At 35.8% G+C, this 26,801-nt stretch overlaps 1 protein-coding gene across 2 annotated transcripts in view; it reads left to right on the forward strand.

Moving 5' to 3' along the window:
• The window catches only part of ZFPM2 (zinc finger protein, FOG family member 2), a 312,130-nt gene that overhangs the window by 56,729 nt on the left and 228,600 nt on the right, over positions 1–26,801 (forward strand). Inside the window, exons 2-3 of one of the 2 annotated variants that reach the window (XM_040546682.1) lie at positions 11,148–11,306; positions 26,088–26,189. In XM_040546682.1, the coding sequence (XP_040402616.1) occupies positions 11,148–11,306; positions 26,088–26,189 (261 nt within the window). The remainder of the gene's footprint in view (positions 1–11,147; positions 11,307–26,087; positions 26,190–26,801) is intronic. The other variant, XM_040546683.1, reaches the window with a different exon arrangement.

The following is a 26,801-nucleotide window of genomic DNA, read 5'->3' on the forward strand; positions in this document are numbered from 1 at the left end:
AAAGCTGCAATGAGGTCTTCCAAGAGCTTTCTCTTCTCCAGGCTGAACATCTGCAGCTCTCTCAGCCCTTCTTCATAGGAGAGCTGCTCCAGTCCTCTGAGCATCTTCCTGGCTCTCCTCTGGACCTGTTTGAACAGACCTACATCCTTCTTGTGCTGGGGGATGCAGCACTCCGAATGGGGCATCATGAGGTCAGAGCAGAGGGGGACAATCACCTCCCTCAACCTGCTGGCCACTCCTCTGTTGATGCAGCCCAGGATGCAGTTGGCTGCCCGGGCTGCAAGCATGCATTGCTGGCTCATGTCAAGCTTTTCATCCACTAGAACTCTCAAGTCCTTCTCTGCATGGCTGCTCTCAAATGAGCTCTTTTCCCGGTCTGTCCTTGGGTTCTGGGATTGCCCTGACCCAGGTGCAGTACCTTGCACTTGGACATGTTGAACCTCATTAGATTCACAGGGGTCCACTTCGCAAGCTTGTCCGGGTCCTTTTGGATGGCATCCCTTCCTTCTGTTGTATCAACTGCGCCACTCATCTTGGCATCATCTGCAAACTTGCCAAGGGTGCATTCGATACCACTGTCTATATCATTGATAAAGATATTAAACAGTACTGTTCCCAGGACAGACCCCTGAGAGACACCACTCATCACTGGCCTCCACCTGGACAAAGAGTCATTAACCACCACTCTCTGGGTGTGACTGTCAAGCCAATTCCTTATCCACTGAATGGTTCACCCCTTAAATCCATCTCTCTCTGATATGGAGATCAGGATGTCAAGTGGCATCATGTCAAAGGCCTTGCAGAAGTCCAGGTGGATGACATCGGTCGTTCTTCCCTTGTCAAGTGATGCAGTCACTCCATCATAGAAGGCCACCACATTGGTCAGGCACAATTTGCCCCTGGTGAAGGCATGCTGACTATCTTGGATCACCTCCTTGTCCTGCATGTGCCTTGACATTGCTTCCAGGAGGATCTGCTCCATGATCTTCACAAGCACAGAGGTGAGGCTCACTGGTTCCCTGGGTCTTCCTTTCTATCCTTTTAAAAATGGGAATGTTTTTTGCATTTTCCAGTCACCAGGGGCTTCACCTGACTGCTATGACTTTTCAAATATGCTGGAGAGAGGCTGGGCAACTACATCATCCAGTTCCCTCAGGACTCTGGAATGCATATCATCAGGCCCCATAGACTTGGACCTGTTCAGTTTCATCAGGTAGTCTCAAACCTGCTCTTCACTTACAGTTAGAGGGACATTGCTCCCCTAGCCCTCATCTACAGGTTCAGGGACTTGAGAGACGTGGGAAGGCTGACTGGCAATGAAGACTGAGGCAAAAAAGTTGTTGAGTACCTCAGCCTTCTCCATGTCTGTCATTACCAGTACTCCCATGCCGTTTATCAGAGGGGGTATATTCTCCTTGGCCTTTCTTTTCTGACCAAAATGTACCTTTAGAATACCTTCTTGGTATTAATTATGTGTTGTCTCAAGCTTTTCTGTTAAATCTAGCAGAAGTTACTGGTGAGACTGAGTTGTGCTGTTGGTCTACCTTGGGTGAGGGATCACTGGGAGCAAACGTCTGGCTTCCCAGGGACATAAAAAGGTCAGTAGGGAATCCTACAAAAAGCTTGTTGAAAATCTGTAGGACTGAGGCCCATAACTTGCTGAGAAATGTAATACAGTTCTACTGCACATCGAGGTGTTGGGAAACTTTTGAAGTTAGAACCTAATTTGCTATTTTACTTGTATATTCAGCAAGAAGAATGGTGGCTGAACCAGGATCAATGACTGCACAATGGGTACTTAAAGATGCAAAACCTGTTGGCCCTTCTTTTCTAGTTTAAATCTCTATATTTCAGTTACACAGTTTACCTGAGAGCAAAACCAAATAATGTTATTTCTGTTATTTTTCCAAATGATGCGAATACATCATAATTAATACCCCCCCCCAAAAAAAAGATAAAAATCACCAGACTTTCCAAGATGAAATTTCTACTGACACTTTTTGTTCAGAAGGCTGAAAAATATCATTAATTCTAGAAGATCCAGATAACCTTCTGTTTCATTCTTTATTGAAACACTTTGCGGGTTTTATTTCAGTACAATTGCATGGGATCAATCAAGATCCCTCTGGATTCATACCAGCTTTGAGGTCACATTGGCATCATAATACCAAGAAAGTTGCTATTAAAAATTCCACTGGCTGTTATTCCTGGGAGTAGAATTACAGAATGAAATTGCAACTATTAAGTCTTTTATACTGTCACTGTCTGATTTATTTTATTTTGAGAAAAAAGATTAAAAAAAAAAAAAAAAGGTTATTCCCTATGGCATTTAGAGACATACCTGGAATAATACCTACCTTGAGAGTTTTGTAGTAAGGTGACACTTTGACAGGTGGGAAGGTTAGAGGAGGGGAAGATTCTGTAAGTGTCTTTCGTAACAGTTTTATTTCAAAACAATTTCAGTTCTTTGGAAAAACATGATACCCTTCATTTGGTAAATGGGTATGATTAGCTCTACCTGTGTTACAGTTTGTGTAATAACAATACCACACACAACTTACCATTTCTTCATATTCTTTCTGCTCATTTTGAGGTAAAATCGATAAACCCCTAGGTTCATCTGCAGGGTAGATATATCTTTCCTGGCTCCTATGAACCAAAAAAGGTTTACTTTAAAGGAAAAAATTGTGACTCTTTTATGGATAAAGATAGTGGAGCACTAGTCCTGTATTTCAAAATGAGCCCAAACTTGAAATCTGGGGTCCATAATTTAACTGCCAAGGTCTTAAAGCTCGTTTTCCATGCACATATATATTTTTTTCCATGCAAATGAAACTTTGGTATTCATAGTACACATGCATAGTATTTCCTTGAAACTATGTCTCCATGAACATGTTTTGAATTGTCACTTTTTTTTTTTATCATTTCCCTTTTATTGATTAGAAATATTCTGGCCTTGGCTGTAAAAGCAAACTAACTATAGGCACTTGCCAGTTTTGTTGTGGCCTCTTGGATAATACTATGAGAAAAGAAAATGAGCATAAATGAAAGTGAAGTTCCAAATTACTGGAACATTTAAAGGTCTTTGAAAAGTTTATACACAAGCACAGTTAATACAGTCATGCACCGAAGTGCCAAAAGACCTAGCAGAGAAGAATATTAATCTACTTTTGTAAAATCAAAGGGTTCATATTTTTTGCTGTAAAGAAATAATTTGAATAAAATTTGACCCTTTCTACAATAGTCTGTGGGTCAAATTGAACCTACTATTAAAATTCTCTAATATCTTTCTTGTATTAGCATTTCAAAACTCAATTTAAATATTCACAGAGCTCTTTTTTTTAATAAACTTAACAAAATTCAGGTAATTTCCTTCAACTTTCTTGATTGAAGGAAGGCAGTAGGTGCAGATATAAAAAAGATGTACAGCTACGAGCAAAACCTGAAATCAATTATATATAAGAAATAACATAACACATGGAAAGAAATTAATCAAAAGGAAGAATTTCTGCTATATGATTTTCTTGGTCTGCTACCTGCAGGCAAGGAACGTAAATGAAAAAAAAAAAAATCAGCATTCTTCTTACAGATAAGGGGAAAATTAATAAAAATGTTTCCTTCCTACCAGATCCCCTGATGCAACTTATGTTAAAAGTGAGTGGCTGCAGGAAGAACTTGCACAACTTGCACATATAAAAATAACTCCTTTTTTTTTTTTTTTTTTTTTTTTGCCACAAAAATATACTTTATTCTTGCTGTTAAGCTCAATTACATCAGGTTGGTGTGGATTTATACTGTCCAAAGAGCAGCTCTTTTCCATTCCTTTTTCGATTAAGTTGGTCATTAAATCATGCTTATAAAGTTTCTACCAGTCTGAAAGTGAGAGATGGTTTATTCTGCTATGATGCCACAATTAAAATGTAACGAATAGCTCACAAATTGGTGCAATCTTTCAGTCTGGACAAAACTTCTGTTCAGTCAATTTACATAACAGACTGGAGAGGTTCAATGGGCACAGGTAACATTGTGTCTGTTGAGTATAGCTGTAAAAATGTGATATGAATTACCAAAATAACTTTGTTTAGCTAAACAGAAAACTCAGTGGACTGAAGAGGGAAACATTGCTTTAAAAGTGGGAGTGGTTTGACAAATATTGACCTTTTTAAGAAGTATATTTACATTTTTTTCTAAACTGATTAGCCAGTTTGTGCTTCAGTCATCTAGTGGCAACAGCATGCTTATGTTTTAAACTATGCCTGCAGCAGTCAGTTTGTCAAGATTAGGTATTGCCATCTAATGTCAAACAGAAGTGTGTTTAGGCACCTCTCTTGGCCCTTCCTCTCTATTCTGGAATTATGTAAGGAAAGTATTTTCAGTTCTCACAAGGAGGAAGGGAGAGGCAGTAGTTTTTACAATGAAAATTGGGATCACTGTCCAGCCCACATTACTTCTCTCTCTCTTAGCTTTCAGTTGATAAACTAAAAGCTAAGAGAGAGAGAAGTAATGTGGGCTGGACAGTCATGGGGTCATGTGGCTGGGCGTGTGGCTGGTGCGGGGAGAAATTAGTGCATAGGAAAGCTTTTGTTATCATTTTCTTTTATTATCATTTATTATGTCATTTGGAAAATTGTTGCATGCTTCCATTTCTACAGTTTATCCATGAACCTGCAATTGGAGTTTCTCCTTCTGAAAGTCTCAGTGATTAAACAACATCTGATAGTCCTAGTGCTGAAACTGAAAATTTATTTTGATTGCATCAGCATGTATTCTTCTCCCTTATTTTATTGGTCTGTGTCTCCACCCTGCTTGAACATGTAGGGGCTGAAATATCTGATCCTGTACACTAAAAAAAAATCTACAGAATGCAAGAGAAAGCCAGTTTCCCAGAGAGGGAGCCTGGGAGGACATTTTGGGTAGTAGCTTGTAAAATTTCTTCCTCAAGAAGTTGTACTGCTTCTGTTGCTGTTGGTGTTGTTTAGATTTCTGTTAAACTTGTCTTTAGGCTGTTTTAAAAGTACAGTGGTTGGAAACAACAACTCCTTTGAGTTAATTAAAAGACTGAAGAGGTAGCTAAGAAGTCCTAAGAAGTATAGAAATCTTCCCAGGAGGAAGGGAACTCTGAACGACCACAGAATGTCTTCACCCTCACTGCCATATGAAAAATGGAATAAAGGGCACCCTTTTTTGTTCTCAGTGTTCCTGACTGAATTTTTAGGAAAAAGATCCCTGGGTATCTTCAGCATGTGAATCAATATAAAGCTTTTGCTTGCTGGTTTTCTTATGTCACTGTATTTGGAAGAAAACCTTGTTGAAAGAAGAGACAAATGGATTGATTTTTCTGCAGCTTTGCCCTCTGTAGTCATAGAGCATTGCATACCTGGGTTTTACTGTAAGCTGATGATAATCCATGTGTGGCAGCATGTTTTCGTAGGAAATACTGGATAGATTGTCCAGAACATGCAAAATGCGTGATGTTGATCCAATGAATTTCAAGCCTCTCTGATTTATCAGAGTTGTTATTATTTAATGCTACTACTACTAATTATACTCATTAACCTCTCCCCAGCCACTCACTGTCAAGTATTGTAAGATTTCTGAAGCATTCTTAATTTATTAAGAGCACTGATTTATGTTGCTGCTCTGGGAATGCAGGAGAATACTGGTAGGTGGGAAGGAAGCTAACCACTTAACATTTCCAAGAGATAATTATTTCAACGAAACTTTCCCACAGGAGGGTACAAGCATTTTAAGCTCAAAACACTGAAAAGGAAAGCATATAAGCATGTGGTTAATTTGAGCATGCGTTAAAGTGGTTTCATTTACAGAGAATTCTGATGAATTTGACTGTGATAAATGATTACAAAACTTCCCCAGTTTAGTGCTATTGAATTTCAATTGTTTCATTAGGGTTATACTACCATAAATTGGGAGTCATTGCTGCATGAAGGCTAACATCCACAATGGGTCTAAAGCTCAAATTTGTCTTAAGAGGAGTGTTTAGCAAAAAGTTATTTTGTTAAGGGGGTGTAAACCCTTTTTGGTCCTTCATTCTCACATTTTTCCATGCCATTAAAATGCTTACAGCTGTTTTTGTTTTGTTTTGTTTTTGCTACATATGGCCTATCCTTTAAAGTGTTGAGGTATCATCTTATTTCTTATTGTGTAAAGAGTAAAGATTGCCACTTAGCTAGCTATCTTTGTGTGTTTGTATGTGTATTTTTACATTTATATGATTATTTAAGAAATATTTTTTCAAGTGTTTAATATATTAATAGTCCTAAAATATATATGTGCATGAGTATCTGCAAATGTGGTACAAATTAGGGAGCTACAGTTCAGGTTTCCCCACACTGCACTGCCAAGTGGCCTCAATCAGAAGTAATTTTCTCCATGAAGGCACATGCAGTTCACTCGTCAACCTCTCCTCAGTAGATATTGTTATTTGTATTAAATTATACGTGGTGATTTTTTGAAGTGGACTACTGTGCCCACTAAGCCATACAGATTTCTACCATATTCATTTCTTCATTGCTGCCAGTAATTGTAATGTTTTCTACTGCCACTTGTTTATCTATTTTATTTGAAAAAAAAAAAAAAAAAGGATTTATTGTCATAAAAATAAATATTAATAAAATAGAGTAAGTACCAACTGAATGAGTAAACTACCAAATCCACCAGAATCTCTGGTGTTGTGTACAATACAGGTGTTTGCTTCTTTTATGAAGGAATAGTTTTCTCAGGGCTTTGTGAGAAGTACAGAATGAAGTAATGGAAACTTCATTTGTCTTCAGTACCCCCATATAAGATTAGAAATCAAACTTGTTATCTAGTGCTTTTGGAAATTGTTAACTGTGTATCATGTATCTAGTTAATCTGAAGCATTTCAGATTCACCTCTCTTTACATAACATCAAATTCTTTCACAAAGCAGGCAAAGAACTGTTGAAATGAGAATAGAAGACAAACATTTTGATGGTCTCTCTGGAATTAACAATTCCCCTAAACTCTTACACCATCCCAGTTTGAAATTTTGCGCTTTCATCTCAGAGCTGTTCCCTGTCAGATCACTGTGACACTCAGATGAATTTCCATGGCAGGAATTATTTGGATTTGCATTGCTCTGTCATTATGGCAGTGTTTTGTTGTAATGTCACACTTAATCAGCAGTTATTGGAAAGCATTTTTCAGCAGAACAGGGATAAGACCTTGAACCCGTTCCAGTTTAAATTAAAGCAGACATAGTACACATGTGCCATAGGTGCTTAATAACATGGTCGGTATAAGTAACGTGTGTACCACTATTAAATTTAATCAACAGTTTAAAAGAAATGCAGAACATAAAGTGTAGTACTAAAGTATACTGTATAGTATACTTAATTACTTTAGTATATTGTAGTATATATACTACTAAAGATTAAGCTGTACTCAGACTTTAAGGTAATATATCAACATAATAACAACTGGAGAAATAAATATTATCAGAGAAAACAATTGAAAGAAACTATTTTTTAAAGGCTTTTTTTTTCTATATGTCTCTGCATTTTTAAATATTTTAAGTCTGTGAAAAAGTTGAGCAGACACTGTGTAGATTAGAAAGACTCTAGAAAGATGAGTTAGAAAACTTTGAAAAAAGTACCTTTACATTTTTGAACCAGAGAACTTCAGGTTTTCTTTAGTAGTACTTCAGCTGATTTGATTTACCGATATCAGTAAGAGGCTGTTTGGAACACATGGCCAAATTAGGTGAACATAAGCATGCAAAATTTATGTATGTGTTTGCATTAGTCAAAAATATATAATTCCATTAATTTTTTATTGTGAGGTTCTGACTATTAATTTTTATTCAAACGCATTGTCAATTTATGTGCAAATAATGGTGGAATAGTCAGGAATAGAAAGTTTAATCTTTTTTATTGACTAGTAAGTGGCTTTTGATTTTACTGTTTTCTTTAACTCACTCTGTGCTTCAGTGGTAATTAAAAATAACCACAGAAATCAGGCATAAATATTTCAGTTTACATGAAACTAGCAACCCAGAAATACTTAATTTGGGTATTGTCCTTTTGGACTGGTCTTTCTCATGTAGAATAATGCCTTTTTATTTAGTTAATTCTATTAAAGTCATCAGTTTACAGGTTGGAGCATGAACTGAATGCGTTGGAATCCTTAAAAAATAAAAGACGATAGGAATAAGACAGGTTTTGTCCCAAGGATCAGGTGGCAGACGTATGAATTAGACAAGGCAGCGGCAGCACCATGAAACCTAGAAAAAATATTTATGTACTGATCCCTCCATTGCAGCAAAAGTCTTGCTGTTTTTTAGAGTGCAACATCTGATGTTAGCCACTGATCTAAACTGTTATGGAAAGCTCTGTCTGATCCATGCCCATATGCAACTGGATAATCACTGTTTTTTACATGTAGACTGGTATATCCGAAGCAAAACCTAGTATAGATGCAAGAAGACATCTGAACTCGTTTAGATATGACAAAATTTACATTTACGCATCCAAATGCTAAGATGTTACTATTAGGAAATGTTACATAACCTATTCATACGTATGATTTGTCCATGAAAGCACTTGCCAAGAATTTCTTTAGCTTGAGATTTGTTTGAAAAATGAAGTCCCAGTTCTCAAACTGGGGAGGTTTTTAAACCCATGCTGTGATTTGGTTCATACATCATTTTCCTTCTGCCTTCTTGGAAGTAGTGTCAATGGAAATTACAAGGTGCGTGTTTCAATGATTGCTGCAAATGATAGCATACCCACTGGACTTCTGTTATTTTCTTAATTAACGTACAGTGATTATTAGCTTGCTGGTTATGTCCTAGTGACCTGATCAAACAAACTGGTTTAACATCTAGAATCAAACCAAAATGCTGAATTTTGCAAGACCCGTTTAAAAAGACAAATGACAAAGAGTGAGTCATTCAGGAAGAGGTCAACTTTCACTGAAATGTGAAGGTTATGTTTTATAAACTTATAAATGAAGTTTGTATCTTTTCCATGGATTAAAAATATGTGAAAAAAATACTGAGAGCATATGGTTGCTTTTGAGATGATGCAGAAAATGGTATTTATCCATCTTTATACCTGGCAGAAATTTCCATTTCCCTAAAATAGCTTATTTTTTGTTTCATTGTGTTCCTCCTTTTTAGTTTATTTATACAGATGCTTCCAGGAGTACACACCAATAAATGGCTCTACAGACAGTGTCACATGTTAATAAAATCATGAGATCTGGAAGGTATTTTTGATAGTTATTCAGACGCTCTTGTGCTTTCATTTCTGAAATGGAACTGGACACATTTGAGGTGCCCAAACTGCCCGTATTTAGATGCAGCACATTGCTCACGGCTCTTCCAGTGTGTGCTTTGTTCTCAGTTCCGTGCACTGTGATATCCACTCTTCATTCTGTGTGCATATTCAATTGCTGGATTTTTTCCCAACATGGCTAGAAAGTGCAATTAACAGTAATGGATACTTTGACAGTGGGAATCTTTATTTCTTCAGCCATAATAATAGCCCCTTATTTTAGGAGATATATTGTTGAATGATAGCTTGCGTTGGTGAGTATGGGTCCACAAAAGTGGGTTCATTTGGTCAGATTCTCAGCTGGCATAAATAGTCATATTTCCATGAAAGATAGTAAGCTATATTAATTTATGGAATCCCAGCTGGGAATCTCAATCAATTACAGTAAAAAGTAACCATCATATTCCTCTGAAGCACGAATTATGCTAAAGTGAATTTTGCTGTTTTAATAAATGTAGGTAGTCCCTGGTTCATAATAAATTACATAAAATTAGAGTGTAGTCAATATTTGATTTCTTTTAAAAATTTATCCCTCTCTTTTCATCGAGTGCAACAGAATCAGTTATGTATCATACATCAGCATGATCGATTATATATGAATAGTGTATTTAATACTGGAAAACTATAATATAAATACAAATTACATTTTTTTTCATTAGCTAGCTAGCTTTCATTTCAAGGAAGAAATACTCAGTCAATTATAAATGAGACTGTGCTTTCATTGGAGAGTGAAATAAGTAATTTTTTTTTCAAGCCTCAACCATGTATAATGAAATCCCTCTTTTGAAATCCAGTCTTAAGATGGATTTTGAAACATACTGACATTTAATAAAATCTTAGTTAAATTAAAATATGTTCAGTTCTTTCAAATCTCTATTTAAATCTAAGGTAAAATTCTACACCTGCACGGGAGATGTCTTTAGCAAATAGTTACTATTAACCAATGGCTGTGAAGTGTGTATATAAGAAAGAAGAAATTTTAATTTTGGAGTACATTCCAACTGGTAACCTGGGCGTTATGTATTACAGATCTGTCAGGCACTCGCTCTTCAAGAGGCTTTGTAGGAGTGGGATGTTTAGGTATCTAGGAGAATCAAAGACCTTCTAGCTGCCATTTCAAATTCAGACTCATGCCCTGCTCTTGTGACTGCCATGTGTTGCCGTAGCCTACAGCTAGCAGTTTGCCACACTCGTTTTTTGGCCTCTGTAAAAGGAAAATAAATAGTAGTTTGTTTGAGTCCCACCTATTGACTGGTAGTCTATTAAAGTCTAGCAAACGGATGGTCACAGAGAATATGAAACTCTTTTTAAACTCCTTTGGGTGCTGGTTGAAGGAAAATAGCAGAATAAGATGAAGCTTATATTGTCAATACCTTTATACTAATTTACTGTCATCAGTACTGCTAACTCTGGAAATGAAGCTTGTGAAGGGAGCCTATTAAGTACTGTAACTCAGCATCAAAAAACAATGACTAACAATCAACAAGAGAAGGCTCTTGACTGTTTACATGGTTTTACAAAAACAGCTTTGATTTCCATTGTTAAAACTGTCTGCTTTTAATATTACAGCCTGATAGATAATGAAAAAAGACATGCGAGTATTATTAAAACATATTGTTAATAACACTTTGCATATTATGAAGTCCTCAGGAAAACAATCACTTTTAATTTCAATTTCCATTAACTATTATTTGGTCAATTCTAATAAATGCTGAAAACAGCTGTGGAAGAAAGAACTAGCTAAAGACCTCTGGTTATAAGTTCACTAAGGTTTTATTTCAAATTGTCCTTTTAGATGGTTTTGCCACAGTGTTCCCGATTCTTTTTAAAGGGCCCCTTGAGGATGCCATTGAGGATGAAGAAGAAGAATGCCTGTCTGAAGAAAATGATACTGTCTCAAAAGAAGACTTTCCATTGGAGGAAAGCTTTTCTGCAGAGTTTGAGCCTGAAAATCTGAGCTGCGAAGAAGTGGAATACTTTTGTAATAAAGGTAATCATTGTAGCCCACCTCTTGAGGGACTTCTGACAGAACTGTGTCCAATTGGCCAAAAAGCTTTTTTTTTTTGGTTTAAAAAGTATAAAAAGACCTATTAATTTGGTACCTTAAAAACAGGAAAATTGTGACTTGTGGAGGTTAGCCTGCTAAATGGTAAATATTTAAATGTGTTGGAAGATTTACTTTGCAGGGAGGTGTATCATCTTGCCTTTAATGTTTTCTTCCAAGAATGCTATTTTCTATGTATTTAACTGTAGAGAACAGGTCTCAGAAGTCAATTATTATCAGATCTGAAGCTAGCAATGCAGCATGTCTATTCGTTGCTTCTTTGCCTAGGAAACATTGCTAGAAAAACAGATTGTGTCTGTAGATTCTAGGATTAAAATAGAGCTTATTATAGGACTTATTATGCATGGTAGAAAACTAGTGATTTGTGAAAGGATAACTTTTAAAGTTGCAGATGCCTTTTTGATGCATTCATTACTTGCGAATTATTGAAGATATATATATTTTAGCACAAACCACACCAGCTTATTCCTACCCAATGTTCAGTCTTCAAAATTGTGCTGTTTCAACTGATAGAAGAAGCACACTGTCATATACTGTTATGTGGAACATTGATTTAACCTTCTTCCTGCCAGATTTGCACTTGATTGCTTTATTGTTTGTCTTCTGCAGGTAAGGATGCCTATCAAATAACTGGAATTGTTGGGGTGATGTTCTTCTTAGTCCACAACCCCCTCAGGCAGTTGGATATCAATGGTTTCTTTGTCTTCCTGTTCTTTCCCAAATATTGACACGTATTTTCTCATGATAGCTTTGTATGTTCCTTTTTCTTTTCTTTTCTTTTCTTTTTTTTTTTTTTTGGTTGTTTGGTTTGGTTTGTAATTATTTTTGGCTTTCTTGGACAAAGTAAAATAAATCTATTTGAAGAATCAAATATGACTGCAAAAGAAGACTATGCACCACTCTCAGTTCATATCAGCTTGATTCAGTTATTTCTCTGTACTGCTTGCTGTATTTCCAGGACCCATAAATGGAAATACTACAGTTTTGGGTGAAATTCAGAAAAGTGCATGACTTATTTTTTGTTCATAGCAATCAATATTGCAAATTCATGTTGGATTTCTAATATTCTTGACAAGTATTCTTCAAGTATTCTTCCCTTTAATGAACACATCTTTCAGGGAAAACACTGAATCCATAGTATTGTATTCAACAAGAGTAGGAATTAAGTGGAAATACATTTAAACCTGAATCTTAATTATCATATGTTTTATTATTTTATTGATATGAGTCAATTTGGATGATAATGAACCATTGAGCCTATCTGACAATGCTGGTAGTGAGCATCTGTTGATTCTTCAGACTGAATACCTTTTGATTCCCCAGCAGTTCTTTTTTCAAGTGTGTTGTAGTTATAAAAGAATCTTAAACCTATCCACTGCAACTGCTACAGAAGAAAAGTTGAAAAGGAAATTTCTGAGGATGAAGGTGCACATAAAACCCCTAATCTACTTCCAGCTGAGGCAGTGTGACAGAAAGTCCCACTTTGAAGTAAGTTGAGAATATCCCTGGAAAAGGATGGAATGAGAGACTAGAAATGTATTGTTTTTTAATAATGTCTCAGCTTCTGCTGAATGTCCAGCTTAGCCAGTGTCACATTTAAGTGTTGTCATTATGAGGCCACATACGTTTTTCTGAGGACAAAACACAAGAATACAAAACTGATCTGGAAAGAAAATAAATTTCTTTTTTGTCCTTTACTCAGTGGAAGGGTTTGTGACTGTATTAAATAGTGAATATTAAATGTGAGACTAATTCTCATGATTTTTGTCATGATCTCGTAATCAGTAAAAGCTTTCTTTATAATGCTCCAGTTAAATGCTCCAAATTAAAAGGTGATATGAGAAATCAATTTCTTTCTAAAAATACTTTAACATCATGAATAAAGCTTGAAAATGATGCATGTACCAAATATGTTAGAGAATGGTGAGCAAACCAATGTGTTTTAATTTCTTTTTTGAGGGCTGACTTTCTGATTTTTGTTTTACTTGTTGGACAGTATTGGCAGCCTGTAAAACGCAGATATCTTCAAATGAGGGATCTCCTCATGATCTGCAAAAATAAGCGCAGATCTGTTTTCTCATGCTACAGATTTCATCTTCCTAGAAAATAACAGGATTTGCATGGGAATCCTTTATGCTATCTCTGCATTCTCCTCTTGCTAGTGGGGACCATGAAAAGTTCTAGAAAGTGAGGGGGGGTTATTGAATGTTCATCAGTTGTGCGTTCCCATTTTCATCCCCTGGGATTTCTTCCTAGAGGAAAGGTGAACTGAGGAGGATTCCTGCATGAATGCAGAGATGTGGGCAACAAATGGCACCAGTGTTGGGAAGGAGGTGTTTGCAAGGCTCTCCCATGGTATGCTTTTCATAATTCCCCAGCCACCTAAATGTAAGAATCATCTGAGAACAAAGGCTTTTAACTATACAACCTGGCTACTGAAAGTAAAAATTTAGTGAGCTAACCATTCATTCAGATGAGTGAAAGTAGAGGACATATGGATTCACAGCATGATAACTTTGGCTTTTTGACTGAAGAGATTTTCCTGTCAAACTATGCCTGATTGTATTATAAGCAGAGAGCAGTCCCTTATTGTCTAAATTACAAACAGCTAACCTTTATAAAGCTATACTTGTCATTCCCACCTTATTAATTTAGGTTTGTGAGATTGATTCAGCAGAATAGTTGCCAGAATTAGAAGGCAAAGGCAAAAGCCTCTGCAAAGTGTGAAGCAAATTAATCACATTGATTGAGCTACATGTCATTTTACAACTTCCCTGTTTTCAAAATTATGACTTTTGGCTATTATTTTTCTCTTCTCCCTTTGCTCATTAATCCTTTTACAACAAGAAATCTGGAAAATTCCACCTCCACCTCCACCCCCACCCCCGCCCACCACCACTTTTGCAATACCACAAAACCGCAATTAACTTTTCCATATGTGAATAATTGTTCCTACATATTCCACAGTTACACTCAAGCATGAAGAAGTGACCAGTGTTTAAGTATGTAAATGCTAAAAGCAAAAATGCAAAAAAAGCAAAACATTAGCAACCTACTATCAGGTATAGCTTTAAGCTTGAAAAGATGCATTTTCAACCTTTGAGATGAAGTTTCCTATCCAAGAATGAATATTTTAGAAGAACCTCAGAAGAAATGGTATTTAGAAGTCTGATTTGTTTCTAAGCTTGATAGTGAGATGAGGAGAAAGGGATTTTTTTTTTTTTTTTTTTTGAAAATAAAAAATAGTCATAGAGTGCTTCCATTAGAAAGCTACAGTGTTCTCAGTCTTTGGAGTTGAAACTAAAATATTAGTGGGAAGTTGTCTTGGTGAAGATGAATTGCATTTTGTTAATTTGGGGCCTTTGAAAGTTGCTGCTTATGCTCAGTTACTGCAGATTTCTGTACTGCAGATAAAGAGGGTATCTCATGATGCCTCCACACAAAGGCCATATCTTCCTGGAACCTCCCCTGCTGAAGAAGTCTTTCTGTGCAGTGTTCAGATAGTGTGTATCTGGGGTCAGAATCTGTATCAGATTACGATGAATTTAGATTAAATTCAGATCTAGAAGATTTATTAAATTAGCCCCAGGGTTTGTACTCTACTCAGACAAAGATGGTCTGGATAAGGAGAAAGCAGCTGTGAAAGTTTCCTGTGCAAAAGTGATAGACTAGATGATTAGCTTTCATAGGTAGAAATCGGAGAATAAGGTGATGTTAACAAAGATGATAGAAGTGAACTGGAGTCTTGATAGGACTAATAAAATCAGGAGGAGGGATACAAGAAGGGAGTACAAACAGCAGAGCAATACAAAAGGCACAAAGTTGAAGTTCATGAGACAAAAGCGAAGTACTAAATCAAGTTCATTTGGACTGTGAAGTAGTTTATCAGTGGCTTTTGAGTCTCAGATTGCTATCAACCTGCTTAGATACCCTCAGCAAAATCAAAAATGTTCTCATCTCTTACTTAGTAAGTTTGCCATCCTCCTATAGATGTAACGCCTCTTCCTCTTTGTACACAGCAAAGACAATAGGAGCCTTGGCCACGTCACAAGGGTGAGAACTGGCTGAACAAATTACAATTCCTTGTGACCTTCTCAGCAGAAGTGTTCAGTGAGGGATTAACTTTCAAGGGAAAAGTTATCTTGAGCAGGGAGAGAGATCACTTGAGATTAGTAGATAGTTAAGCAGCTGTGTTCAGAGAAGGAAAATGGCAAGAGAAGAAAATGGAGGAAGGACTACAATAGAAAATGCAGGACTGTTTCTGCGAATGGAGGAATGTACATATATGTACATATGGTAATTAGAGAAAGAAGACGTATCTGTTTCTTGATTTTTTGATTTACAAGGGCAATTATGTTGAATTCTTCAGCTTTTTGCTTGTAGCACAGCTATTGTGCTTGTTCCTCTTGCATAGGCTTCTCATAGTTACAGTAAAGCCAGGTAGCTTTGGCACTATCTCTCAGAGGAAGGAGGTTCAGTGGCCTTCACGCCAGCGGTGGTAGCTTGGAAAGCAGATGGCTGCTGGTTCCCACTACTAACTGTGCTTCAGTTGGTGACATAGGAAGATTCAAGGAATGCAAAGGATGGAATGATCGTGGATTGTTTCATGATGCAATGCTTATAGGTTCTTTTTTTGGTTCTTTTTTTTTTGTGGAAGAAGAGAGGGTGGTGAGGGGAATCTAATGCCTTCTGAAACTCTCATAGCCAAGTCTTAGCAAACAAAACTCAGAGAATATATAGGCCTCTACATACTGAGCATATGCCTACTGCTGTAATCTTGTATTCTGCTTTGGCTGGAAGGATTGCACTCAGAACCTGGACCAAGTTTTCTGCTCATGTACAGTATTTTGTCACTAGGTTGCCAGGCTAGTTTAGGACTGGAATTTTTTACATTAAACCATGTGACCTGATTGTGCAGCCAGACTTGAGATTCAGGGAAACAGCTGCAGTGTGATTCTTCGTATAAGAAAAAGCATATGCAAAGCTAAGTTCTTCTGTGCATTAATCTTTCCCTTCATACTTCATGTGCAAAGCTATCATGCTACCATCTATAAAACCAGGCAAACTCTTACCTTGAGAATGGTTTCTGTGTGTCCCTTTTCCCTCTGGAGTTTGACTTTGTGTGTGTATGCCTGTGTGCATCTGTGTAAATATTCTTTGCCTCTTTCATGTTAGTCATGTAATGACTAACAATGGGCTTGCTATTTTTGGTTTCTGGATCAGGAAGTAGATTTATAGCCTTTTTTTTCCCCAGAAAACTTTTTAATCAATAATGGTTCCTTCCTTTTAGTAATGGATTTCATGACAAATTCTACCTCTTTTGCTATAGCAAGTGGAAGTAGGATAAGCGTAAGGCAGCTATACCATTATCACTTTGAGCTCAATAAGGAGATCTTTACAGGCAACTTTGTTCTTATTTCTTAACGGGATTAAGAAGCTCAGCTCTTTAAATTCTTGCATATAACACTGACATTTCCAGGGTGTGTTTGGACCAGGGAGTTCAAAGAGAAGGAATAGAAAAGAAAAGCCAATATGACTTTGTTTTTTACCTTGCTGGAGGAGCTGTTTGTGCAAATCGCCTATAAGCTTATTGACCTGAATCTTTGACTCCTTGTTTTCTCTGGATTTGGCTGGAGTGTAGACACTGATAGAGCACTGATAGAGGTGATTGCACAGCCCTCGGCTTTGCTTGGCACCAGACACCCCGCACCCGTGCCTGACATTATCTTTCTCTGGCAATACTTCTGTTCTCTTGTAGCTCATATTCCTTTAAATTTATTTATTTATTTATTTAATTCATTACATTTTATTTATGTAGGCTGTCTGAGGAAATAAAGGACACATTAATTGTTTTTAGTAAGCAGAAACAGGATGTATGTGTGATAATGTATTTTAATCTCCTAGGATAACAAGAATCTGCACAACACCTCACAGGGCTACTTCTTCCAAAAATACAATAGTTACCTCTTACTGACTTTTATGCATGTTTGTGAACCTGTGTTGCATTCTCATGGTCCCCAGAGTGTGGGTTCTTGTTTGTTTGTCTGTATCTCATTCAGCTGAAATAACCCATTATTTTTAATTTTTTTTAAGATGCTGAATACGCAAGAAGAAAGGTCTCTGATAATAGCCTTCAAAGGTGCTAAGTCATTTAGATTGGATCCTGTTAGGATGAAAGGAAACCTTTTTCTTATGAACATCAGCATTTGCCTTGTGCTCTACCACTTGTGCTTTCTCATTTTCTCTAGTTGCTCAAGCTCAGAGGACCACCTCTTCTTTTGCTAGAAGAGAAAGAAGATATCTGAAAATGTCGGAGTGATTTTTTTCACCATTCACTTGAAAGCATGGAAAGGCATTCAGAATAACAACTACAAGATTGCCTATCATATACTCCTTTCTATTTAGTGCTAACCCATCTGTAAATCTCTAGAGCTGTATTTTCAGCCCAACTGAAATCCATGTCAGTATTAGCATCCATTTCAGTGGGATAAAAAATTGTCCCAAGATAGACAAGCAAACCCTTCTTTTAATCAAGAAATGAAATAATTGGTTATCAAGCAGATGACATCAAACTGTATCTGAAAAAGAAACTAGTAGGCTGTATCTCAGGAAGTAAATACATAGAGCTGAATAGAAAACATTATTTTAGCTGTACAGAATTATATGAGAGAAACACTTCAACAGCTTACTCAATTTAAGCAGTTTATCAAAGCAACTCCAGCCTTTTCAGTCAGCACATTTTGATTTTCTTAAGGACAAAGCAATTGGGAATTCCATCACAGCTATGAGTAAAGGGATTATTTGGTTACAACAAGTAGTGTAATGTCCCCTTTCTGGAAAGTCACAAAACTTGAACTTCAATTGACTTAAATTTGAGCTCAAATTTGACAGAATATGAATTGCAAATTAATAAGGATAATCTTCTTTAAAATATGAAATGCACAAAATGACAGATTTCACTGCATGTTCTTAGTTCATGTGTACTATACCTCTATTACTAATTTTATTTATAATGAAGGTCTATATTGCCTTTTTCTTCTAGTTTGGTGTTCTTGACATAATAATTCTGAATGCTTTTGAAATGTGCTGGGACATCCCCTGAAAAATCATTGTCAGTCCAGGTCTGAAAAGCAGAGTTTCTCACAGGCTATGTGCTATAAATCAGAAGTGGAGATGTCAGCAGTAATTTAACTCCTGAGGGATCGGAAAAAAAAATGAAGCAAATTCCACATTTATGACATATTTGGATAAATGTTGCTAGGAAAAGTATTATTGGTAGATTCTAGTACATAACAGAAGGGGAAGCATTTATTTATGACTGCTAAGTCTCTTTCTTTAGTTTGACTCATGGAAGGCTAAACTGTTTTTGAAGCCATGTATAATGCTCAAAATGCGTGTATGTGGAAATGTGCCTCCAGTGGTAGCGAGTTGACAGTTTTTGGTACGGAAGCACCTGCAATACTGATTATTACAAATAAAAACATTCAACTGTTTACAGCAAGGTAAATTAAAGTTTTACTCTGTAAAAACAGATATGTACTGCTTATGTAGCAATTTATGTGGAAAGCAGGAGGTATCTATAATAGATGATTTCAGATGCATTTTATAAAATTAGATTATTTTTTTTTGGTTGGATGAAGTATTCTTGTAAGAGATAATGTTTCTACAGCAGGGGAGGAACTGAATTGTTAATTAAATAAGTCAAAATATGAAGATTCTTCAAACTTACAGTTTGAAAATCACTAGAGTCTCTCTGAAATCATCTCTCTATTTTGCTTCAGGGTGTTTTAGAAGCTCATGGATTGTCAATTTCCATTGAAACAATTTTTGAAATAATTTTGGAAAATTATACTGAGTAACAGTCTTTGTTTGGGGCATCTAAATATCTTTAGAAGTGTGCTTCTGATGTTTTTGTAATCTAGTGCTTAGAGCTACGTAAGTTTGAACCAAAGGTTGGTACTTTAATATGTCAAGTAGTGTTCTTGCAGTTACAATTTTAATAGGGAAGAATTGAGAAGATAGAAAACATTTTTTTTCCTTTAAATCTCTGAAAATTGTTAGGTAGCCAAACTAGCTGAATGTCACTCCTTTGTAGTACAGTTGCCACAAGAGTTGCTCCCTAAAAATGAAAATATAAAACTGATTTTTAGAAGGTAAGTCTGGAAAAGAAATTGCAGGAACACTTTTACTTTTCTGCAGGAAATACATTTGAATGAGTGATCCATGTCTTCAGAGGACTTCAAAAGGAAGCAAGGTGATGATGAGAACATGTCAAACATTTAGAAAAATAGGAAGACCAAACTAAATCTAGATGAACTTGCTGCACAAGAGTTTCTTATCCCATGAGAAGAGTGCAGTAACTGAAATGGTTAGAAATAATTGATGCTGTTTTTTAACATAATGATTGTTCCAAGATATCATTTTGTTAAAGTGATGATATTAATGCGAACCAGAATAATTTCCTTAGCATTCTTTTGGAGAATTAACAGCTTGCATGCATGTAGGCACTCAACTGACACATGGATATTCACAGACTTTTCCTAAAAGCTAGGGTAAGAGACTGATGTGTACTGGGTAAAAAATTTCAAGAGTGCTTAGCACAACTCAAAATATAAAGTTATTTCAAATGAGATTTATCCCAGGAGAAATTATGATTGCTAATCAGCATGACAGAAAACAATAAATGTTTGCAAAGAAGCAAAATACTGAGATGATTATATATATATATATATATTATATATAATCTAAAATAAAATTCAGGGAATTAATGTACATACAAGTATTGTTTTTTTCCAGCTATGTTAGTAAATCAGCCATCTGAGAGCCAGATTTTGCTCAAATTTACTGTATATATAGAACAAGTAATCTTAGTTGACTTCGGTATGTATTTCTGATATGCATCAGACTAAGTGATAACAGAGTCTCGTGCTGATAGCACCAGATTTCTCTCTCGCTGTCTCCCTCCATCTCTCCCTTCATCTCTCCCTTCATCTCTCCCCCCCCCCCATACCCGCAAGGCTTGTAGAATAAATCCCTTTGCATGACACCATAGTCTCTGTAGTTGTCTGCCTTGTCCTCACACCTGATGCCAAACACAACAAAGTAGGGAAGCTTCCCTCCCAATTTACTTAATATCTTTTTTTCTCAGAGGTATATTTCCTTACCAAAAACTTATTTGAAGATTTTTTTCACGTTATTTACACATTTTATACCCAGCATGTTTTATATCTGCTGAAAATTTGCATCACCATCAAAATTAAACACTTCTGCTTGTTAAATATTTACACAGAATCCTTTAAAAAGAACTAATACACATGACCAGCTTCATCCTGTTAGATCTCATTGGTAGTTTTTAAGAATAGCATGTGCTGCCAAAAAGTAAGTTACTTTAAATGAACAAAGTACATTGCATTTGTATTTCAAGTTGTATATGCTTTGTTTCAAAGTTACGTAAGTGTTGTTTCTGAAGAGATGTTCCTGCATACTATGTGTTTCAGAGGATTCAAGAGCAAAATTTTCAGTCTGTATAAGCTCTATGACTGGTCCTAGGTGCTGTGATAAAGCAAATAAAGCAAACAGTGAAGGATGATGTCTGTATACTAATTTATAGTTCCTGAAGCTCAGGCATCTATTTTATACAGTCTTGGAATTCTTCTCTAGGATCTGGAATTATTGCCGCTGTAGGTTGTGGTAGGAAGAGGAAAGAGCCCCTTCTCCTCTGTCCCCTGGAAAGCCTACCCCTTTGTGAGCAGTTGCACTGGCATACATAAGGTCATGTACCTTGCTGAATGTTCACTCTACAGTGAGTGAATCCCAAGCATCTGTATCAAGCCTGATTTTTCTTTTAGCAGTGCAAAATGCTGCAGGCTTCATAACAATTTATTTCTGAATTGATTTATTATAATTGAGAAGTGATTTTTCACTCCAAACAGCTGTATTAGGATGTTAACAATTTAAGTTTACATTTATGCTGCCAGGAAGAATGAGCACAAACTGAATTTCAAACTTTTAATGTTCTCTCACTCTAATATAAGCTGCAGTGCGCTGTTTGTAACTGGTACAGTCCTTCACCCAAAGCTATTTTGTCTGATGATAAAACCATGAGTGTATGAAGCTTGCACATTTTTAATCTCTTTTATGACCTTATCTTCCACAAGCGGCTTCTGTGAAGGTATCCTAACTATAGGAAGCACCTGGCAAACATATATGATACCAATGCTGTGATAAGCAGTTGTGAACAAGAAAGTAGATCTGTCAGTTCTGAACTGTTCATTGTTAAAAATACTTAGTTGATTTAGCTGATTGCAAAACACATTATGGAGTGACTAACAGCTGCTGTAACATTCCCAGTCAAGAAAGTTCAATAGTTACATTGTATGAGAATTTTTGTATGAGCCTAATATTGATAGGAAACACATGGATTAAAACAGCAGGGTTGAGAAGAACTGCTAACCCATGTGATTCTTTAAAATACTGCAATAACATGTTATACAAGTTGATTAAGTACAAATTGGGAAGTATTTAATTTTTTTAAAAGATTAAAGTGAAATTACGTGTATATTCAAGTCTCTCATTTACTGTTTGGCAGTATTGTCAGAGATGTCAGAGTTCTCTCTTGTATGTTTCTGGTTATATGTCTCTTTTACAGACTCCCTGACCAACTGTACCACATTGAATTAGAGTGGTTTAGCTTTTTTACTTGTCTCCCTTGAATAAACACTAGGATGAAAACAACATAAAAGCCTCTTCAAACTGTTTCTGAAGAGCAACAAAAACAGTTAATTCTGGAAAGAAATAGTAGGTCAAGATGAAAATTCTATCATATTACAGTACTGAAGTTGTTCGCATATGGAATTCATTTTATTTTTCCAAGTTAAGTACCATTTTGTGTATTCAGCATCTAACTGTAAGGCAGAGATTTGTTTTACCTAACTTCAGCTGGCTAAAGATAGGTTCCTAGTGTGTTTCAGAGGATGATTCATTTCTGCTATCACCAAGAGTGGTCTATTGTCTCAGACATCCTAGAATGGAATGAGTCACAGTGGAGGTTTCTCTCTTCCCTGTCTATAGGAGTGCCTACATAATTCGTCTGGACTAGCTTAATTTTCAGATATCTACTGATATCTGAGATGAATTCTGCCAAGTTGCTAAGAGTCCAGAAGGCTTAATTGACACTCGACTAAACATACTATATGTTATTACAGATTCTTGCTTATATGAGTGTTTTTGTAACCACAATAATGTTCTTTTAAGGACGATGTTTGCTTACTGATCTTAGTCACCATAAGGAGAAACTACAGTGGAAGTGGCATTTATCATTGATGATACTTCTGTAACGCTATTTGTTGTTCATGGTAAAAATTTATTTCTCCTTTAACTTAAAAATAAGAGGTAACTGAGCAGCAAAGTGAATAAATAAGCATGAGAAAAAAGACCTGGTGGAATTTGAAATGAATCAACAGGTTAGCAGAAAAGTAGGTGGTATATATAAAGCGCTTGTTTTGGCATGGAAGAAAGAAAGAAATAAAATAATGTGTCCTGGATCCAATTAAATGTCTTCACCTGTAAAATAGAGAAAAATGTAATCAGTTTTAAAATAAATATTAAATAGATAGTCTTATTGAGACTGAAACATAGTCTGTGAATAAACAAAAGGGGTAAACAACGGAAAGAAAGGAAATTCTGTAAGTAAATAAACTCCTTTGTGCTGAACAAGTGTTAGTTGCTAAAGTAACATTAAGGGGACAGAAGAGAAAAAAAGCTTGAGAGATGTATTTTGTTATTAACTCTTGAGCTAAGCCTCCTTTTGGCTTTTTAAAGTTGCAGTCTGTGTAGCAGCAAATGGATTGACTTGGCCATTTTCATCTGACGTTGATACTCATCTGAGCCTAGGTTAGAATTGCTTCACAGTAATACCCAGACAATTGGTTTCACAAGCAGATTGCTTCAGTATGGACGGAGAGTAGTATGGGGATACAGTAGTCAGATACAGTAGTTTTAGATACAAAACAAAGTTTTCTTTATTGTAAATTCTCCATATTTTGTTCTGTTTGCACAGGACATGTATTAATTCATGAAAACTTGGTTATGGAAAACACGTAACAACGTACTTCATGAGACACTGAAAAAACAAGTTAATGAAAAGTTAAGCCATCTGCTAACATAAATTTTCAGATCTTTTCTCGTCTCCCAAATACTTAATTACTGTGGTCTGTAGGTTGTATACCTAAGCTGTAACTCTGTCCTTCTTTTGCCCTTCAGCCCAATCTTTTCACATAAGTTTCTCCCCCTCCTCTTTCAATTCTAATAGTTTTGTTTGTTTGATGTTCTGGTTGGTTGCATTGATTGAAAGAATGCTCAAATTTGCATGCTAACGCCAGGTTTGCATATATTATAACCTGGAAAAACTTTCTATATTTCGGAGCTTAAATTTTCCATGCTTGGGCTTTATCTAAAATAATTGTTGTTGTTTCTATCTTGTTGTTATTGTTGTTCTTATTTAGTCCATAGACATCTATTGTTTACAGTGGAAGAAAATAATTTCCTTTAGTATAAAAATTCCATGAAAAGAACATTTGAAGAGCTGTATATGGTGATTATACAGCTTGAGTTAGAAACTCATCATCAGAATAGTCCTAGCTGTGAAGTGTTTTCTAGCATTTTGGAAAGAACTGGAGTTGATCTTGCCAGGTTTGTGTCTTGGTAAATTGTCGTTTGTGTCCCTTCAATAACAGGCAATTTGTTGCAGCTGTAGGTAGCTATGAAGGTAGAAATAAGAAGGTAAAAATATCTGATACATTCTTTAGTCCACAAAATTACAAAGAAAAAAAAAAGGCAGAGCTCTTTTGGTTACTACAAGCTAACTGCACAAATGCTAGTTCAAAATAGGGTAGTTGGTAAAACCAAATAATCAATAAGACTACTTGATAGCTTTTTCTGCATTACTCCTTATGAATGTCTTCTGAAAGGTAACTTCAGATTGAACTTCAGCACATGAGCTTCAAATGCCTTGGTAAAAGTATACAGCGTGTTTAATAAAAAATTTTACTAGATATTTTTGATTTATTTTAGCTTTAGATGAAAATGAATACACTGAACTATATTGTTAGTACTTAAGAATTCATTTTCGTTATCCGAGTCTGGAGTGAATATAGTGTTGTGTTTGTGTGAGAAGTAGTTTACCAGTTTCTTATATGTAGGATTTGAAAAATTGTTTGCAAGAAAGAATATGTTACTATAAGATGTTACATGTGCTCATGAAGTTAATACTTTATAGTGTTTGTATATGATCATGTACTTGAAAACTCTGGGTCGCAATCTTATCTGGTATAAATATAGCTCCAGTGATAATGTATGGGGATCTGGCGTGGTTTGTTGTAATCACATTTCTCTACCTATGTTGCTAATAAAAGCTTTTGTTATCATAAGTGGGAAAAAAAAATGCAAGTTACTACTTAATTGCTCTGCTTTTTTCTCCTTGCTTTACTGTTGTCAAATCAACAAACAGTCTGATTTCCAAATTCAGAAATATACAGCATTTTTTTTAATGATGCCACTTTTCTGTGGAACTCATTTTTTTTTAAAGTTTGCTTCTAGATTGTTATAAAATGTAAACTGCAAATCAGTCCTGTTTGATCGATGTAGTTAATTGAGCAGCTTCGATTTCTCCCATTCTTCAACATCTCTTCCTATTCAAGGGTTTTTGGATTAATTAATGGTAAAAAAAAAAATAATAATTCTATAAATGCACCAAATTACTGGCTGGGATAAGCAGCCTGACAGATCATTTAGCACATTACTGTGGCCATACTATTTTGTGTTAATATCTGAACCCCTCACCTTCAGTTTGTATGTTTGTAGTGGTTATTTTAAAGTATTTTTGCATAGAGCTTAACTAGTAACTTTCTTTAACCAAAATAATTTCACTTTCAACCAATAATTCTTCAAATAATGATTAAGTGGCCACCTCTAAAAATTTACCTGATCGTAATGTTCAGTATGTCCTATGTGCTACCTTGAACTAGATAGTTTCTGAAGGCAGACAGATATTCTCAGATTGGTGATGAAAACTCTCAAATTCACTGCAAATGCTATTTTTTTTTAGATTAAGCTTGATGGGGAGAAAGCTGTCATAGGGTAGCTGGCTTGAAACCTTTAAGTAGAAATTCCTTAAATGCCTAAATACCATAGATTTGGTCTCCCACTAGTTGGCAGGAAAGCCAGCATAGTTAGTAGACCATGTATTTGTACAGTGTCATTAATCTGCAAAGCATAAGCAACAGTTAGGTGTCAATTCAAGAAAACATTTAAGTGAAAGAATATTTTCCTTAATCACCCCTCTAGCTGGGGAGTAATGATCTCATTTGTTTCTCTCATTTATGCATATAAACTTAATGACTTTGTATGTAAGTTTACAGAATAGGTCCTAGTTGTGATTCTTTTTTTTTTTTAAGCCTACGGCGTATACACTGATTACCAAGACTTGTCTCTCCACAGAACTGGAAGGATTGGAGCTTGTTTTTGTCACTGGGAACTCACAGACGTTTACATGTCTAATAATACATTTTTTTCCCATTTCCTCTCTGTTTATCAATATGCATATATTTTCACTTACATATAAGCACTTATTTGGATATTGCAGGAGAACTGCCTAAAAGTCATTATTGAAATATCTCAAAAAGGTACTTCTTGGATTGTTTTTTTCAGGCAATGAAGAAGGCATCCAGGAGGCAGCAGAATCTGAGGGTGATGCAAGGCCAGAAAAACCAGGGCAGCTTGCTGTGGAGGCAGAAGATTGGGATGGGCCAGGTAGGAAAAAACAACTGAACGCCATGAGAAATCTCTTAAACTAGAGATTTCCTTTATTATTGTTGTTGTTGTTATTATTATTATTATTATTTTATTGGCTATGTTCTGCCTTGTATTGTTTTTTAATGAACTGTTTCTTTAACGATCCTTTGGTGTCAAAGATATTAATGAATAGGGACTAAGAGAGAGATCTTGAGTAAAAAACGGTTTTGGCTATACCATTGTGTAAATTGTTTCACATGGAATGTCTTACACATCTTCTTGATATAAAGGAAAGTGTTCTTGACGCTTAAAATTTTAGGATTAAAATTTATCAGTAAATTCCCAGTTCCATGGCTGTATTAAGATCGAAGTTTTTCTGCTGTATTTTCTGAGGCCAGACCAACCAAACACCATTGTACCCCCACAAGCTTTGTGCCTATATTTAGCAGCATGTTGAGATTCAAAAATAGGTGTGGAAACTACTGACATTTTCAAGAACTTTGATTACCAGTTTTAACTTGATAGAAATCATTTAGCACACCTGGTTATTGATTTTGGTTGAAAGAGAAACTTAGATTGTAGTCAATACGCTGTTAGAAGTTCACAGGAAAACATTAATTCATGTTAATA

The sequence above is a fragment of the Cygnus olor genome, chromosome 2 (genome assembly GCF_009769625.2).
Source record: "Cygnus olor isolate bCygOlo1 chromosome 2, bCygOlo1.pri.v2, whole genome shotgun sequence".
Taxonomy (NCBI): Eukaryota; Metazoa; Chordata; class Aves; order Anseriformes; family Anatidae; genus Cygnus; species Cygnus olor.